General features: G+C 43.5%; 1 protein-coding gene and 1 pseudogene across 2 annotated transcripts; one reads left to right on the top strand and one right to left on the bottom strand.

Annotated features, from left to right (window-relative positions):
• The first annotated feature begins 1,948 nt into the window (after positions 1–1,948).
• LOC133890995 (probable protein phosphatase 2C 65) lies at positions 1,949–5,343 on the top strand (annotated as a pseudogene).
• A 1,130-nt stretch (positions 5,344–6,473) lies between these two features.
• Positions 6,474–17,543, bottom strand: LOC133890152 (SAC3 family protein B). 2 transcript variants are annotated; one of them, XM_062330601.1, is made up of 16 exons: positions 16,949–17,543; positions 15,882–16,010; positions 15,059–15,253; positions 13,996–14,124; positions 13,112–13,309; positions 12,687–12,917; positions 12,349–12,587; positions 12,122–12,222; positions 11,796–12,011; positions 11,022–11,249; positions 10,861–10,952; positions 10,686–10,779; positions 9,788–9,880; positions 8,751–9,712; positions 8,545–8,659; positions 6,474–8,401 (listed from the first exon to the last, which is right to left on the bottom strand). In XM_062330601.1, exons 1-16 carry the CDS (start codon positions 17,392–17,394, stop codon positions 6,638–6,640), a joined length of 5,232 nt encoding a protein of 1,743 aa, XP_062186585.1. In that variant the 5' UTR covers positions 17,395–17,543; the 3' UTR covers positions 6,474–6,637. The 2 variants fall into 2 exon arrangements, with proteins under 2 accessions (XP_062186585.1, XP_062186586.1); XM_062330602.1 differs by lacking the exons at positions 15,059–15,253; positions 15,882–16,010; positions 16,949–17,543 and having other exon boundaries at positions 13,974–14,073.
• Between the last annotated feature and the right edge of the window lie 496 nt (positions 17,544–18,039).

Genomic DNA, 18,039 nt, shown 5'->3' with positions numbered 1-18,039 from the left:
AATGAAAGTTGTTGAAGATAAGAGAAAATAAATAAAATAAAAATAAAGAAGAGAATCAAAAAGAAAATGAAATAAAAAAAATATATAATTAAAGATGATCTTACATCTAGCCACGCATACGTGACATACGTCTTACGTTCGGTCACCAGAATTTGTACAACCAAGTCTTTAACTACTAATCTCTGCCTCGATATATATCTGCAAAAGCTGTATAACACACCGCTTGGTTTACCTGAAGCCTCAAGAGAGGGTGGGCACACAAAAGCTTTATGTTTCCTTTTTCTTTTTCCCTCATGACGAAAGGAAATGCAAAGCTTTTGCATGTCGTCAATGAAAATGTGTTTGAAGCTCGTGTTACATGTTGGGTTTCAAGTAGAATATATGTTGATTGCGACATCTTACACCTCAAAGTGCCGTGAACGGTTCAAACACGCTTGAAATAATTGAGAATGTGAAGGTAGACAACGGCTTTGAGAAATTTGCGTTCTTGCCATCGCTCTAATTACCGTTAAGGGTTTTACCACTACTTTTTAATTTATTAGGATTCATACCATTTATTCATAAGAAATGTTTGATTCCTGCATGAATCCTGTTGTTTCCTAGCCGAATTTGGCAAGCTCCAACTCGGCCTCACCGACGACCCACTGGGTCCTCGCTTCTCCTTCCAAATCCAAGCCACAATGAGCTTCACTTCGTCTTGTACACGTGTTTGTGCGTGCCGGTTTGGCTTTGGTCCAACACTGACACAGCTCTCCACGAGAGTAGAGCACCACCGTGCCATGGCGCTTGCCGCCGGTCATGCTTTGGTCGGGCCTGCCAGTCAAGATCCCAATGGATAAGTTCGTCTTTGCACACTTACGTTGTTTGTGCCCTCAGCCAGCCAAACCGTGCCACCGCTTGCCTCTCGCTGTGGCCACGACGAATAATAACAAAGGGCATCTAAGTCTTTTTGCACAATCAAACGTCTTGCCCAAACGTCATCCGTCTCCCATTACGCGGCGATGGCAATAACCAAACAAGTTTTTAAAACTAGTGGTATGAATCAAATAATTATAAAAACAATAGCAAAAGCTAAAACAGTAATTGAAGTGATGATAAGAACGTAAATTTTCCATCTGCGTTGGAAAACCAGGGAGTTCACAGATAAAACGAAACATACGCAGCCGTAAGAACCGCAAGAATTCCTAGTATTTTTGGTTGGCCCCTTTTCTCCCCGTACATTTGGCCACAGTGAATTGGACGCTAGCTCATGGCGGCTCTCCCTGGCGCTCCATTCTCCGTCTAGAACCTGGCCAAAGAACAGGATTTTCTTTGTGGTTTTGTGGCGGTCTGAGGTTTTTGCACTGTGCGTTGCGCTGGTTTTCTTCTGCTTGAATGGTTGTGCAGGTTGAGAAAGTCCCAGAAGACAAGATTGACAAGGATGGTGTGGAAAATGGACTGGCACTTGTTTGAAGGCTATGTCTCTCCACAAAGCACCAAATAATGTTGCTTTAGTCCAACATTGCATCAATCTCTGTAAACTCTGGTGCGTAGTACTCTTCCCTTTTGCCCATTAGTGTTACTGTTCAGCATTGAAATATAGATGTCCAAAGTAAAACAAAAGGAAAAAAACAAAGGTTTACTATATATTTTTTGTCATGCTTAGCCCATATAAGTTACTGTTACAAGTACTCGTTTTCGTGTACCTTTGTACGTAGAGATCGGGATATAATTTATCACATTATTAAAAGAACTAGAGTTGTAATTTACAGGCACATAAATATTATATGCGGTAATATTAGATGCGGTAATTTACAGGCACATAACCGTTCTTTAACTGAGTTTTTCTAACTGTTTTAGGAACTCCGCTAAACAGGCACTGACAGAGGAGAGGAGGCGATGCGTTTTACACGGTAAAGATGACACATGGCAATTTGTAAGGCGAACACAGCTTGAGCCCCAGCAGATTCACATCCCTCTGAGTCAGAGTCTACTGCCACTAGGCAGTGATCCCGACTAGTTGAGCCTGCAGCCAACGGAAAACCCGAGCATTTCCCCTGCCACCGTGCAACACAGGTTCCTCTCCCCCTTCCTTCCCCTTGCCGTGTCGCATTTGAATCATTCAATTCAATTCAATCACTTGAGCAGTCTCCGCTCCCCTTCCAATTCTGAACTCCCCAAGCATCGCGCACCCAGAGCCCCAAACCCTAGCCATCCGTTGATGGGGTGCGCGCAGGGCAAGTGCTGCCTGCCGAGGAGGGGCGGCGGCGGCGGAGTAGGACGAGGAGGGCCCGGCGGCGCCACGCTCGGTCACGCCGCGGTGCCGGGAGCGGGGTTGGTGCTGGAGTACGCCACGCTGGCGGTGGCGGGGCTGTACCCGGACTCGCCGGGGCGGGAGTCGCAGGACGCGCACCTGGTGGCCACGCGCTTCGCGGGGGACCCGGACCTCCACCTCTTCGCCGTCTTCGACGGGCACGGCGCCTGCGGGGCCGCGTGCGCGGGGTTCGCGCGGGACGCCCTCCCGCGCCTCCTCGACGCGGGGGCGGAGTCGGGGCGGCTGGCGGCGGACCCCGCGGCGGCGTTCCGGGAGGCGCTGCTGGCGGCCAACACGGAGATGCACGCGGCGGCCGGGGTGGACGACTCGATGAGCGGGACCACCGCCGTGGCGGCGCTGGTGGCCGGCGGTTCGATCCACGTGGCCAACGTGGGGGACTCGCGCGCCGTGGCGGGGGTGTGGCGTGGGGAGCGGCTCGTGGCGGAGGACCTCTCGTGGGACCAGACGCCGTTCCGCGCCGACGAGCGCGCGCGCGTCAAGGCGTGCGGCGCGCGGGTGATGTCGGTCGAGCAGGTGGAGGGCATGCGCGACCTGGAGTCAGAGGGCTGGGTGCCCGACGAAGGGGACCCGCCCCGCGTGTGGGCGCGCGACGGGCTCTACCCTGGCACGGCCTTCACGCGCAGCCTCGGCGACGTCGCCGCCGAGGCCGTTGGGGTCATCGCCGAGCCTGAGGTGAAGAGCGTGGAGATCACTCCAGCCCACCAATTCTTCGTGGTGGCAAGCGATGGCGTGTTCGAGTTCCTCTCCAGCCAGGAAGTCGTTGACATGGTATTGCTTTCTTTCTCTGCTCTATTTTCCTGTTCCTTCGTGTTTGCCTAATTGATTCATTTTAATGTTAGTATGCTAGCTACTGCACATCATATTCTATGGAATAAACAGGAAAACTGGTTGTGAACATGTAATGTGCCGAGTTTGGTAAGTAGGAGTATTAGCTGCTGCATTCTACCTGAATTTGAATTAATCTAAGGACTAAATTAATCACACGTGTTTGTTCATTTTATTCAGTCAACTAAAGCCATGATGCAGGGCTTTAGATTTAGGAACTAACCTATAATCCTATATATAATTTAGTGATATATCGAACTTAGCTGCTCACCATGGATTACATGAGTATCACACATACTTAGCCGTTTTGGTTATTCAACTGGATCACTTAATTTGGGTAAATTACAGGATTTTGGTTATTTGGTGACCACAGCAATGCATGCTGCGATGCGTAGAACCATTACATATAGTATGAATAAGTTAACTTCCTGCAGAGCACGGTATGATTTCAGATGAGCTTAGTGTATTAGTTATTAGGAATTAGGATAAAGATGGACATCAGTGGTTACTAATGAGTAGTAACAGTTAACCTACGGTATAATTGGTCAATGTTGACATGCAGCAAACAATACAAAAGACCTGGATTTCGGATTTAACTCTACTTTTAATCAAAAAAGAATTCCATAAGCCAAGTTGTTTTGCTCAAAAAGTTAGAACTACAGGATGGTGTAATGATTATGAAATGGTGAGGGTTTTTCTAAGATCGATTGATGTTGTCATTATGAAAGCGATCTCTCTGAATAAAGTCCTGCATAAGTGGAGGTAACTTTATTGAGTAGTAGAAGAATATATTAGCATTTGAGCTGTGATAGAAAATTGACTAATAAGAAGTGTGAGCAGAAAAGGGGAAGGACAAGCTAGGTAAATGACTGTAAGGACTAAGGAGTCATGTCTTACAACACTTCCCTAAAGTATTGCTGATAAAAAGGTATATTGGCCATCTTATTTGTCGCAAAACTGACAGGTCACTTCAGATTGGACTGCTGATTGCTGAATCACTAGGGCTGTACCTGCATTTTGTCAATTTTGTTCTTATTAGGCCCAAACCTGGTCTGCATTTAACAGTGGGATGGTCCCTTCATAAGCTCCTCTTTTCCTTTCCAACATTTTCCCTTAGCGTTCACAGGCTGCTAACAGCTGTTTTGTGTTATCATGCTTTTTAATGTAATAATATTCTATCTTCACCACATCTGCATAGGTGCACCTGTGGTGCGAGTCTGTTATACATGCCAATTTTGGAGCTGTCAAAAGTTTCTTGTTTTACCGCTACCATTGGATTTTTTTTTCAGTAATGATCTAATGCTAAATATGTGATTTTTCTTGTGTGGCTTTTCTTGTGATATCCTCTATGGCTCAGTCTGCATGTCACTAATTCTGAAACTTTTCTGGTTCTCTACAGGTTGCTATGTATCAAGATCCTCGAGATGCCTGCTCAGCAATTGCTGCAGAGTCCTACAAACTATGGCTGGAGCATGAAAACAGGACAGATGATATAACAATAATCATCGTGCATATCCGAGATTCTGAAAATGTAAGTGCATAAAATTTTAAATCCCGTAAGCGTAAAAATGGAATTATTCGGTGACTTGCAGAAATTTATTGTTCTTTCGAAAATTTACTCAGTCAGGTCCTGCAGGGAGCGAGAAAGTGGACTACAGAAGTGGCGGAGCATCAATAGCTTTGCACACAGTACAGTCAGCGATACCTGTATTTGTACCATCAGAAGCGAGCCACCTGAACAGATGTGCTGCTACTGAAATGCGGTCATCATCTTCTGGCTCTCCAACAGAACGAAGCCTCTCCTGCATTGTTCCTTCTCCTTCGCACCCTTCGTTGGTACACGGTAACATATCAGATGCTACCAAGCCTATGCAAAGTGAGAGCTGTATCACATCCAGCAGAAACATGGCATCAGATGGAAGGTGGTATTGAGCGGCCAGTGCACCCGAGTATGTCCCCAGCCTCCTGCTGAAGGTGGAAGTATTGCTGCCAATCTTCTAAATTCTAATTGATGAATGGAGAAAATGCTAATAAGCTCACATCAGTTTGCCCTTTTCGTTGCAGCATTTAAGCTTAAGTGGCACAAATAAAGTTGCATCGTACACGATCACCATACATAGTAAGATCTTATCATAATCCTTCTTTTTTTTTTCCAGATTTTTGGAGAATTATTATAGAGAGCTTGTTGCCTTTTGCAGGTATCTCGGTGGATTGTGATGTTGGCCAGCGGCAAATCTCGGTGTTGTTGCTCGTGTTTTCTCAGAGCACCTGCTACTGACTGGCAACATGAAGGTTCTGATCCAAAGCGGGTCATTTAACCAGGGATTGATCGACTAAGATTTCAGCATGTGTGGCGACTGGGGGGCCACCAACGTGCTGTCTGTGGAATGGAGTTATTCTCTGTTGGTTTATTTTTGTGAACTTTTACACAAATCTTAATTTAAGCTGATGCTTGCCGTGGTATGTTCTGCCGCACAACCAGAGAATCAGGATATGGAATGAAATGTGTGTGCCGTGCAGAACAAATGGATGCTTTCAGAAGAAATAACGAATACGGGACGCTTCTTTAAGCCGCTTCAGAGCCTCTTTGAGTTGAATACGATTAAGAAACGTTGCTTTCTGATAGAAACAGGTTATTAGCTTTATTCCGTTCTTCTGCCCACCGGTTGCCATTGTTGTACCACAAGGTCATCATGGCAAGAGGTCATCTATGATTTGAATCTAGACATAGAGGTGCATGTGTCACCTCTTTCTCCTACTATCTCATCTAAGAAGAATCTTTAAAATTTAAATAATTTAACTACTTTTGTCACATTTTATTAATAAAAATAAATGAAGAAATTAGAAAAAAATTAGTGGATAATCATCTCCTTTTCGGATTCTATCTGAAATCAATCTAATGCATCACTCTTAGCGTATTTGTTCGGTGGTGTTCTCATGACGTATCTACATCTCTATACATTGAGTTTGTACTTAATATTATTATATCTAATATTTATATTTTTATTGTAACACATAAATACTTAGCTATTATTACTGATGTACGGCTGAAAAAGATCACAAAGGATGGGCCAGTGGCCTGTTTGGGACTAAGGGTGCCCAGTCGGGTTCGAATTCAGTAGGTAAATGCGTGCGATGTGCTAGTGGTTTTGTATCCTTCGTGTAGTGGTTTTGTATCCTTCGTGTACTCTCAAAAAACAACCACTAGGCTTACCTAAAACTCCATTCCGATTTCTTTGGTAGCCATCGTTTCTACAGAAGTTACCATCGTGTAGGTAACCAAACTAGGGTGGCGAGATGCACTTGATTCATGAATGATCCAAGAATATGCCAAAAAAAAAAACCCCTTCTAGACAGCTATACTGTAACACCATTTCATTCATGCCAAATATGCAATGACCTGGCAAGAATAGATTTTTCACAAAATCTAATGTTACAACTTACAACAAGTGTGGGAGGATGGTGTAGTGTAACTAACACTTCCAGCCTTCCACGGGCTCAAAAGTAGATGGAAAGCGTCTCGTCGATCCTGTCCTGCAGCTTGGTGCACTGTTCCACTAGCCGAGCAAGCTTGTCATCCCTCTCAAGTGGCACCAGCTCCCTCAAGTCTACTCTTCTCGGTATGTACATTTCATCATTAACTGCATGCACCCCGTTTACCTCGCCGTTGACATCAGCAGGTGGCTGAGGCCCTTCACTAACCTGGGCAGGCAGTCGTGGCGGCAAAGATTTTACCGGTGGGGCGTTGACAGCATCGAGATCGCAACTGATCTCGATGATTTCGTCGAGTGGGAGGCTGGTCGACACAGCAGGCATACTGCTGTGATCCTCCAAAATGGACGCCTCGTCGATAGTGTAGCCGTTGCCAGTAACCCCGTGTTGTGTTGCACCATTAGAGTCAGCTGCAGGAGCCTGATAGAGGTGCTGGCTCAGAACATAAGCTTCCGAGAACTCTCCAGTAGAAAGCTTTGCTAGCCTCCAGTTGTAGATACGCCGGAAAATAGATATCCATCTGGGCACAAGGTAGTAATACGAGTCACGGAGCTCAAGGCCAACACATTTCTGCACCATGATCTTCACTTCAGTGATCACCTGGGTTTCATTTAACAACCCAGCCGATACGGTCAGATATCTCGCCAAGCACTCCTCAAGGAACAACTTCTGATCTTGGATCTGCTTGCCCATGTAAGAACCTTGGTTTAGCCAAGACAAATCATAACTGAACTCCGGAAGCTTGCAACTGTTCATGGCTGCAAGCAGTGGCTGGATTCTTGATGGCAATGACCACCCAATGCTAGGTAAGAACATTTCTGCGAATATCTTCTCATTGCTTAAACTATCCAAAAGATCAATATCAAGAGCTGGCCATTGGTTAGGGTTTGCGTAAGCTGCAGCCGAAATCTCTCCAGCGAGCTGGTTAACAGCATTGTTGAATACTGAAATGCAATCCCCAGGGCCAACTCCAGGGGTGGCATGGCTGTTAAGCTGCTCAAGTTGTGGGTTCAAGTAATTCAGAAGCAACTCATGGGTCTTTACAAGAGTGATATCAGGCTGTGGAGGCAAATTGCTTGTCAGCCACTTCAGGCCCTCACGCAACTTGTCATCATCAAAGAAACCATTTGCATAATCTTCTGTGTACTTTCCAACAAGAAAAACTATCAATAATGAAGCAATCTTTCCTCCAGAAAGACCACTGAGGCCAAGCCTGTCAATGATATACTGTGACGCACAATCATATCCTTCATTATATGTATCGCCACTCAAAATCAGAAGAGGAAGATTGGATTGAGCCGGTATGGAGGCTAACAGACTGCTAAATCGTGCCTTCTGTATTTCCCATGAAATGTTTTCAGACACTAAAAATAATATACAGCTTGTACTGTCGGCAATATCGTTACCGATGACTTGCTGATCACTGGCCCTAACAACAGATAGACAACATGTGTTTGGGAAACTGATCCACTCTGTCCAAATTGATAGTCCTGCAGAAGAAAGAATCAATCCACCATCTTCATTTCCAGAACCCATGATCTTTCTAAGTAACCATTTTGAGGCCAAATTGTTGGTCTGGGATTCCATGGCACGTTGTGGGACAAGTACAAGCAACTTCCAACAGAGGCATCTAGCATCAGGGTTCCTTTCAAGTAAAATGGGACCAGACAACTCAGAAACATTTAGTTGTGACCAAGATCTTTGTTGTCTTGCCTGTCTTTCTTTAAAGGCATGGGCAATGTCTAGCTCGTGGACTGCAAGCTTAGGTACCTTCATTGCAGAAAAGTCTGTGTATTATTATCATGTTTTGACAAGACACCGAAAAACTTACAGAAAACACCATTTCATACAGAAATTACTGTAAGCTTAAATCAGATACTGCAAAAAATATAGCATGTCTAAGGACGACTTACTACTGTAGTATTGTGAACTGGTGGGCCAAGTGACAGAGAATTCAACGCTGCAATAGCAAGAGCGTTTTTCTGCTCCCTAAGATATCTCTTGTCTGCAGCACGCTGCCTCCATTTCCTGAAAAATCACAGAAGGGATCAAAGTTTCATAAGATACCACCAGAGTCCTATTGATGGGAACATAAATAGATCAAGGATAAAAAAACAACCTCAGTATTGTCTTCAGCCTTTCATTGCGAATTTTTTTCTTGGGAGACATAACAGTTGGTAAAGGGTCATCTGCTGGGCCGTTACTATTAATATGACCCACATAGTCCTCATGACCGGACAAAGGGGAGCCAATAGGTGATCCAGGATCGATGAACAGCACTTCACGGTATGGTGGAGTTCCCTCATCCATATCTGTACCAATGCCAGAACCATGTGCCCCGAACTCATCTTCCATTCCATGCATATTGGAGTAATCTATAGATATGCTATCTGCAAGAGGATGTGAAACAATTGGCTCTTCCAAAGCTTTAGTGTGTTCTGTGTTAGCTTGTGACCATGGTATGTCTGCTATTTGCAACTCCACTTTTTTGGGGAACCCTGCAAGACCACAATCTTGGTCTTCAGTTATAAGATCATCAGCCAATTTGATCCTGCTTTCAGCTTTTGGCGAAGCCACTTTTGGTGTTTTCAAGAATATCTCCAGCTTACTAGTATGTGAAGAAACAGCAGTAGGAAAGAATGAATGACTGTCTTTTCTACCAGCCATTGGGGAAAGAGAACTTGAATACGTTGAACTGAATTGTTTATTCGCAGCTTTCGGAGAGGTAATCTGTCTGCCAGAAGTGGGTGAAACAGACCCAGAAAATGACAAATCAAATTCCCTTCTGCCATCAGCAGGAATCGCAAGAGCATACTGTGGTGGAAACAGCTCTCTTTTGCCAGTAGCGAGCCGACCAGAATATGGAACGGTGGTCTCTTTTTTCCCAATAGGAGCACAGACTGGACCGGAAGAAACATCATCGACGACTCTTTGTGATTTCTTCAAATGCACAAGTTGAGAACAGCCAGATGGGAAATCACTTTCGCTGTTAAGGAGCGCTCCTTCTTTTACTAGGTACAGCTCTTCATACTGCCTCAATCCAAAACCATAGTATTCTAAGAGACTTTCAATGTCCTCATCCTAGAAAAAAGAAAGCATAGGATGATCACTTTTCCTGTATTGAACTAGTTCCTGTCCAAGTAAGAGAACACATACCTCCATTGCAAGCCACTCCACGGCATGTGAAATAGGGATACCCTGGCCATTCTGGAGACCACTGTGCAAGGAAGCCAGTGCTTGCCTTCTCAGCTGGGTAGATAATACACTTGTTAAGCCTTACAAAAGTGCACTTGAAATTGAAGAACAAAAAGGCTACTACATGAAACTATACCAAAGTAGTGGGTGCTAAGTAGCGAAAGACTAACTACCATAGAATCATCCTATGCCCACAACCACACAATATGTATAACAATATGCACTATTAATTCACAATATAATAGATTTAGACTATTTGAAAGATAGAATTTACAAGAGGATGGAGGAAGCTTTAGTTAATTGGATGGATTAAGGCTCTAGATTGTATTTTAGGGTGGATTTAGCTCTCTCCTACTCTTTTCCTAAAAAGAGGACAAAAATATACTAAGAAATCAGTATGATGAAACAGGTATATCCATGATTCTTAAAGGGATCAAGTGAGTTTAGCACATCTCACCATAACACCCTTAGTCCTTAGGATAAATTCCTTGTATGCCCATCAGTATGATGAAACAGGTATATCCATGATTCTTAAAGGGATCAAGTGACTTTAGCACATCTAATCATAACACCCTTAGTCCTTAGGATAAATTCCTTGTATGCCACTGAACTTTTGTTTTGTGAATCAGTATACAATACAATGGTCCCACACCACAATTAAAATGAGTTAATTTTATGATAAACACAACTTTTGCCATGCGAAAAAAGTGTTCGCAATTTGAATTTATTATTACAAGGTTAATTCCAGTACATTATTTCCAGCACAACTGAGAACTAAGAAATGCAAGAGCATCTTACGAAGAATAATTTCCACTAAAAAGGTACTTAAATGAACAGCCTTTAAAGACAACAATTCTACCTTTGCAAAGTGAGCATGCATCAAACAAGCCTGCAAATAAGTTGCTTTCCTTGCAAGACGAAAGAACGCAATAAAGTTCCCCGTTCTGCAAGCTCTGAATTGCATAGAAAATGTTAGCATTAAGTTAAAGTTAGTACAAAAATGAGGTACAAATGATGCTTGATGGCAGGACTACCTTGCAACTTCTCTTGCAAACAAGATTTCCGGGCTGCCTCTAATTTCACGAGACATCTTAGCAAGGTCTAGAGATAATTCAGCAGGTTCAACCTAATTCAGATGTATGTACGAGTCAGCAATAATCAGAACACGGCCAACAAGACATTCAATTTACCTCACCTTGTAACCAGGATGCTTGTCTAACTTAAGCAGTGCATAATAACCCCGAAACTCCTTTTCTGTTGAGAAGAAAACACCCTTTCTCCTATGGTCATCATACATTTGAAATAGTTCAACTGATGTTTTATTCATCTGCTCAATGTTGAGGTGTGCATCAAATCCCTCTGAAAAACCTTCTCCCTTGTTGTACTCACATAACTCGTGCATTGCTATAATGTGGAGCCTTATCTGCTCAGATAGAAAAGACAGCTTCAGCATGATAAACTCAAAGAATTAAGAGTGCCCACAGAAAGAAACACATAGGGTGTGTTTGGTTGCCCGCACGAGGTTTCGTAGAGCTGCATCGTATATCTTGAATGAGGGGAAGCAGCCTGAGGGGATCCGTATTCTGAAAAAGAAGTGTGTTTGGTTGGTTGGATGAGCGGATGCAGATTGAATTTGAATTTGTGTTTGGTAGATTGAATCTGAGGCTATATGAGGGAGCTCGCTGTCGCTGACGAGTGGGTCCAAGCCGTCAACTGCTGCATCTGGCCGGCCTGCATGCGACCTACGACCATTTCCAGCGCATGCGCGGATGCAGCGGCCGGCCGTATGGCTGCATGAGCGGGTGCAGCCTTGCACAGCTCGTCACGCCATCCAAACGCGCAGCTCGCGGAGCGTATACGCCAATACCTGCATCCGCTGGTGCGTGCATCCGCCGGTGCGCCAAACCAAACACGCCCATATTGTTTGAAGAAATAAACACAGCAGACGCAGAGACATAAGTGGAATTACCATTTGCTCAAGCATAGAAATAGCTTCTCGATTGAAGAAATGTTGCATTCTAAGATCCATTCTTATCGCTCGCATCCTGTCCCACAAGAAGTTGTATAAGCCCAAGAAATTGTCATCATAGGTGTGATCCAGCAAACTAAGAAGGTATTCCATTGTATTCTGCAGAACTGGCAGAGGCCTTATCAAGTCTGCGTCTCTCTCAGCAGTCCTATTATACTGTATCAATCAGATAAGAACTTCAATCATGCTTCCTGTTATAGGTGATCAGAGATAATTTCAGATAAAATCCTGTCATACTGCCAGGTCGTAAGGACAACATTACATACCTTTTTAACAGCGAGAAGCTCAGTAGTTTGATTTCTGTCTCCACCTAGTCTCTCATACCTATCGAGATCTCCTTTTCTCTCACGCTCTGCCCTTTCAGGCTCTAAGAGAAACAAAGAACGCACATGCAAATTTGTTAGTAACACGTTTAAGAAAAAGGTATATTGAAGAGATGAGAATGACCGAAATAATATCACATGAAAATAAGTCAATCTAGAGCAGTAAGCACCTGGGCACATATCAGGACAAAGCCCAACAATTGCTGCTAACCCTGGTGAGTTTATGTCAGCCAGAGTTCTTTCATTGTTATCATCATTTGATATCATTGGAACCTTTCCCACTGATGTGGCTTGTTTGGGTTTGTCCGCAGAGCCCTTAATTGTTTTTACAAAATCATTAGTATTTTCCACTGGCCTGCTCAATTCAACATGAAAACGAGCCAACCGCTTGGCTTTTGCCTCTTTCTCTCTGCAAGAAACATTACATGAGTCAACACCAAAAGGCACCATGTCTCATTGAAATGTTGCAAGGAGAGAAGTAATAAGTCATATACTGGACCAAAAGTACCTCTCAAGTTCAGTTGAAGGAATAGCATGATCATCATCACTGGCATCCAAAGGAGGGGTCCCAATTCTTTTGGTAGCACTAAGTATAGAAGGCTTTGGCTGAGAAACAGCAGGCGTGTTACGTTCGTTGGAATAAGAGTCCGAGAGACAAGACATATGATGTGGTGGTGAACGTGCATCACCAATGTAAGATTGTATTTGATTCCCAAACTTGGGAACAGATGCATTATACCTGTAATAATGGCAACAAAGCCAACTATGATCAGCAGGCACAATAAGAGATAACTATTAGCTAACTACTTTTTCTAGGGAGTGAAAGGAGATATGTTGTGAGTGTGCTCTTACTAACTACAACTCATTTTCACCCTCACTGCATAATGACCAAACTAGGATGAAACAAAACAAATTCAAAGCAAAAGGCTTTACTTATGGACATCGGCATGTGCACGGAGATTCTGGACTGCATTGCTGCTGCTAAACTCTGCAGGTGATGACCTAACATTTTCTCTGATATCTGAAGGTGGTGATTTGATCATGCGTGTGAATTCTGATGAAGGCGATCTCATCCGTTTTGAAGTTTCAACATTTACATCACCAACGAAGGTATCCGTATAATCTACCAGTCTGTAAAGAAAGCAGGGGGGGAGGGGGGGATATTGTCCACGTTAGCTGCAAGCCCATAGAAAATCTGTCACAGAGCTATGTGGAGGTATGGAACATTCATGCCAGTTTACAGACTACGATAATACTTAGCCTCCTTTAGCATTTCCAGAAAACCATGTGCAAACATTAAGACAATACTAAATATTAGTAGACAATAGAGTAAAAAGAATTTTGCATTTTCCCCATTTTTTTCTTAAGTCATTCTGGAAATGCAACAAAAAATAGAAGAACTAAAATAAAGAATAACTTTCAGATAAACTTGAGTAAGGGATTTCTGCATTAGAAGCTTAAATAAACCAAAGTTCTCTGAAGATTCCTTCAGCGAGAGGTTTGAAGAAGACAAACTTTCCAAAAAAACATTTACGAAAATATTTGTTCAGAAGAAACTAGTGCTGTTGCCTTGGTATTTGGGTTTCCACTGCCAAGATGATGATGTTCAGCCTTTTCCAATTCACCATAAACAAGTAACCTAGCAAAATGGTTGCTGGTTTTTCCAACAGAAGTTACTATTTCATAGTTATCTATTTTCCTTATGAACCTTTATACATGAATAGATATAACATGGGCATGTCATCAGGTGTTGTTAATAAGTTAGCATGTTTGTTATGCACAAAATGTAACAAACCTCACAACCATTCATTAGATACCTCCTAGCATTTGCACCAGCATCATGATGAGCTTCAGCACCATCAACATCTTGATAGGACAAAGTAGGTGACCTAGACCTTTTTGAAATATTATGATCCAACGGTTGACTTTGCAATGGACCAGAGAATCTAGCAAAAGAAGAAGAAAACATATTACAATGGCATAAACACACATGCCTGCATACAGGCACAAAGGAACACAAGCACAAGGCATATGTGCATGCACCGAATGAGATGGCATTGGACAGTGAATTTACACTTGACACATATAATGTCATCAAAACAACATTTTTTTAATTTCTAATTCAACGGATATTATGAAAAGTGTGAAAGTTGGTTTCATCATTCATTGATATCCATTTGAATAAAAAAATTGACAGGAAAAATCAACAGAAATCCTTCTAACAGCGTGTGCGTCTACTGCATCACAGCACTGCCCCTTCTGATATCTGCCAGCATATATCTAGTATGACTCCAACTCACAAGACACAGAAACAATTTCCTATGTGGAAGATAATGAATTAAGGACTGTACTGGATCAGTGCGGCTGATGCCCACAAGGGGGAAAAATCATGAAAATAATTAGTTCAGATCAACAATGTGGGTATTTTGAACAGTTGTAGTTCACAGCACCTCCAGATTCACATGTGTTCACTCATCTCTTGCTGAGCCATAAGTCCATCAACGATAGAGTTGAATTACAAAAATGGTTTGCATCACCAACTATTGATGGACAAGATGCACCACTCTGCCTGTCACATCCAGGAACTAAACGATTGCTATTATAAAGAGGAAAACAAGTTTAGCGTGCATGATGGAAAGGAGACTGGTTCTGGATTCTAAACTTGGATGGTATTAAATTAGGTCTGAACTATCAGCAGCAGACAGGGAGATGACCAACACTACACAGCATGGCAAACAACATTTAGCACTGAAAATACTAATTAATAGCTAGGTAACTAGTGCGGCATTCTTTTTTTGGAATAGTTTGTATTGACATAATAAATGAAGTTAAAAGGTAACAGAGTGCATAATACGGAGAAAATTGTATCGAAGAACTCACTTGTACACATGATCACGAGGATCAGCAATCTGCACTGGATGATGATATTGATAGGTTGATGGAGGTATAAACTGGCTGGCAATGTTTGATGGTGGTGATCTTGCTCTGTTTCCAAACTCTGAAGGTCGCATCCTCATTTGCTCTGAAGATTGTAAACTTCCGTTTTCTAACAATGGATCTGCATAATTCACCAACCTAATAGAAGAACCATTAAGTTTTGAACTCCAGATGGACAGCACTGAAAAAGCTATAGTAGCGAGTTCCAGGAAGACCTTGACTGGACACATATGAAACAAAGAGAACGTTTCTAGAACTATACAACTATGTCTGCTCATCACATAGGATACTCCAGAAAAAAAGAATATTATGTCAGGTGTGCCAAGGCTAGCATCAACTACACACTATGTTGCATATTTCAACATCAGATATCATAATTCACATAGTTTTCCATTTAAGAGGTACCAGTGAAGAAAATGTATCCTACTTCTCACTGTCGACTTTGGTAAAATAACTGCTAAACATAGTGCGCATCAGAGTTTAAAATAAGTCAAGAATATTTGGTACGTCACACACTTTCCTGAGAGGCTGAGGCTTACATGATACTAACATGACACAGAATATCCAGTACCCAAAAAATAGCGAAAAAACAAATAAGCTTCAAAGGAGGATCTAGTTGCCAAAACATCCAGGTATACCTTCGCATGAAACCCTTATGTACTAATCAGTCGCACCATGGGTATAATACAAATGTATCAGATTTCAGACACCAGAATCAACATGATCTCCTTTACAACAAGAGAGATACATCAAGAAGTATTTATACCTTCTTTGTCCCATACCAATATCCTGATCTGAAGGAGAACTAGCACGCGGATTTGACAGAGGCGATTGGGACCTGCTCCTTGAGGAAATAAAAGGATCCACGGGCCTGCTTACTGATGGCGCAGCTGACCTATAAAGAATGCAAGGCATGAAAAATTCCATCAACAAGGAGGCACGGCTATCACAACTAAAACCAAATAATATGGGATGGTTAGCTACTAGTCAGCCATCCTAGCAACGATGGACCTCATCATACATGTTTTTTCATCTTCAAAAAGGTGCAGATATGGACTTTGTATGCATGCACAAGCATTCATAAGGCACCGGAATAAGTTAGATGGTTGATATGTGCAATTTGTAACAATTCTCTATGATGAGACAGCAGACCATGCCTTGATCTACAATAATGGCTTAGAACAGGCCATACTGGAGAAACTAGCTGCATCACCCGCACAATTGTGTGGGTAGATATTATGGCGTATATGTGTATATTTGAAAAATGCAGCTATAATCGATATACAACTATAATACTTACAATTGCAATTTAGTTTTATTATACAACCGCACAATTTTAGCTGTATTATACTATATATCGAGTTAATTTACTTCATTATAATCTGATTCCCCCAAAATAAGTGGCGTAGATTATTCTATTTTTCTCTCTTATTCTTTTAATTATTGTGGGATTTCTAGCCCTTGGTGCAAAGTAGGTGCCTTGAATCGCACTAGTTGCTTATACTTGTATAGATTAGAGTGGTATGATCTGCCAATTGTCACATACGACATTTATACATCCAACCAAACAAAATTTCTCATGTATACATCTACAGCTCCAGTGTAAATATCGTTAATATATGTGATGATCATCGTGAACCAGAAACTTGTGTCGGACTGTTGAGCATGCTTCACGTTTGCACTACTCATATGCCTAATGCTAGGCTACTACTATCTAAAGCAACTTGGATGCAAACAGCTAGTACCGAAACTTACTAGTCAATCACCTCACCTCGATGCCAAAAACTAAAAACACAAACACCAAGCAACGTGGCGAAGATGCACAAAACTCACCTCGGTTGGGGCTGAAGATGTCGAGCGACGTGGCGACCAGTGGCCGCGGCGGCGCCTGGGTCGAGTGCGGAACGAGAGCTTGGGAAGCGCGCGGAAGCGGCGGCGCCAGGAGCAGCCGCCGGGCGTGTCGAGGGTAAGGGTATGGGCATAGGCGGAGACTGCGGAGTGATAGCGGGACGATAGGTGGAAGCCGCGGGGGTGAGCTGGGGGCGAGGGCGAGGGCTCGGGAAGAGAGGGGCGGCGGCGCCGAGAGGGATGACCGGGCGAGCGGAGGGGAAGGGCGGGGTAGCGGCGCCAAGAGGTGTGGCCGGGCGAGCGGAGGGGAAGGCCGAGGTGGCGGGAGATGGGGCGGACGTGGCGGCGGCGCCGGCACCGAAGGCGGGGAAGGCGGAGCCCGGGCCGCGGGTGGAGGGCCCGGCTTGGCGGCCAAAGCCGGATGCGTCCATTGGCGCTGCCGGCTCGCCGAGCACCAAACCCTAGCCGGTGGCGCTCGTCGCCGGCGCGACGGAGAGGAGGGTTTCGAGTTTGAACGAGAGATCGGAGGAGAGGAGGAGGCCGGAGAGGCTCGAAGCTGGGTTAGGCGGCTCGGCGGGGCAAGGGCAGCTGACTTGTGGGTCCATCTGTCAGTGGGTAACGCTGACGTCACGCGGGAACAATTACTGCTAGGCACCTGAAGAATCATGTATTTATGCACATTCGAAGTGAAGCCCGACCTTGCATTTGATCTACACCGTCTATTCCAAAAGATATGGTCCCGATAATTCAGCATTGTCTCGCAAGTATTTTTCAGCGCTACGTGTAGATCTTCACCGTTCCGCTTTTTGGTGCACCCCAAACTGGAACCAATAGGCTCTTGCTAGCCACGCGCAGCTGTGGGAATTATTTATTTTTATATTTTTTAAATCAAAAAATTGTAAAAATATGTGTTTGTTTTGAGCAAATGTAAAAATAGGCGGACCGCAAAGATCTTGCTATTTATTGTTTATCAGGTTCTCAAGGAGGGAGCAATTGTTAGGTTCTCTGAAGAATATGTTCAGAAAGTCCAGACGGCATAGGCCGAATGATAAGTTCAGTAAATTGATCAAATAGTT

The sequence above is a fragment of the Phragmites australis genome, chromosome 14 (assembly GCF_958298935.1).
Source record: "Phragmites australis chromosome 14, lpPhrAust1.1, whole genome shotgun sequence".
NCBI classification, from domain to species: Eukaryota; Viridiplantae; Streptophyta; class Magnoliopsida; order Poales; family Poaceae; genus Phragmites; species Phragmites australis.
This window is presented reverse-complemented; position numbering and strand designations above follow the sequence as displayed.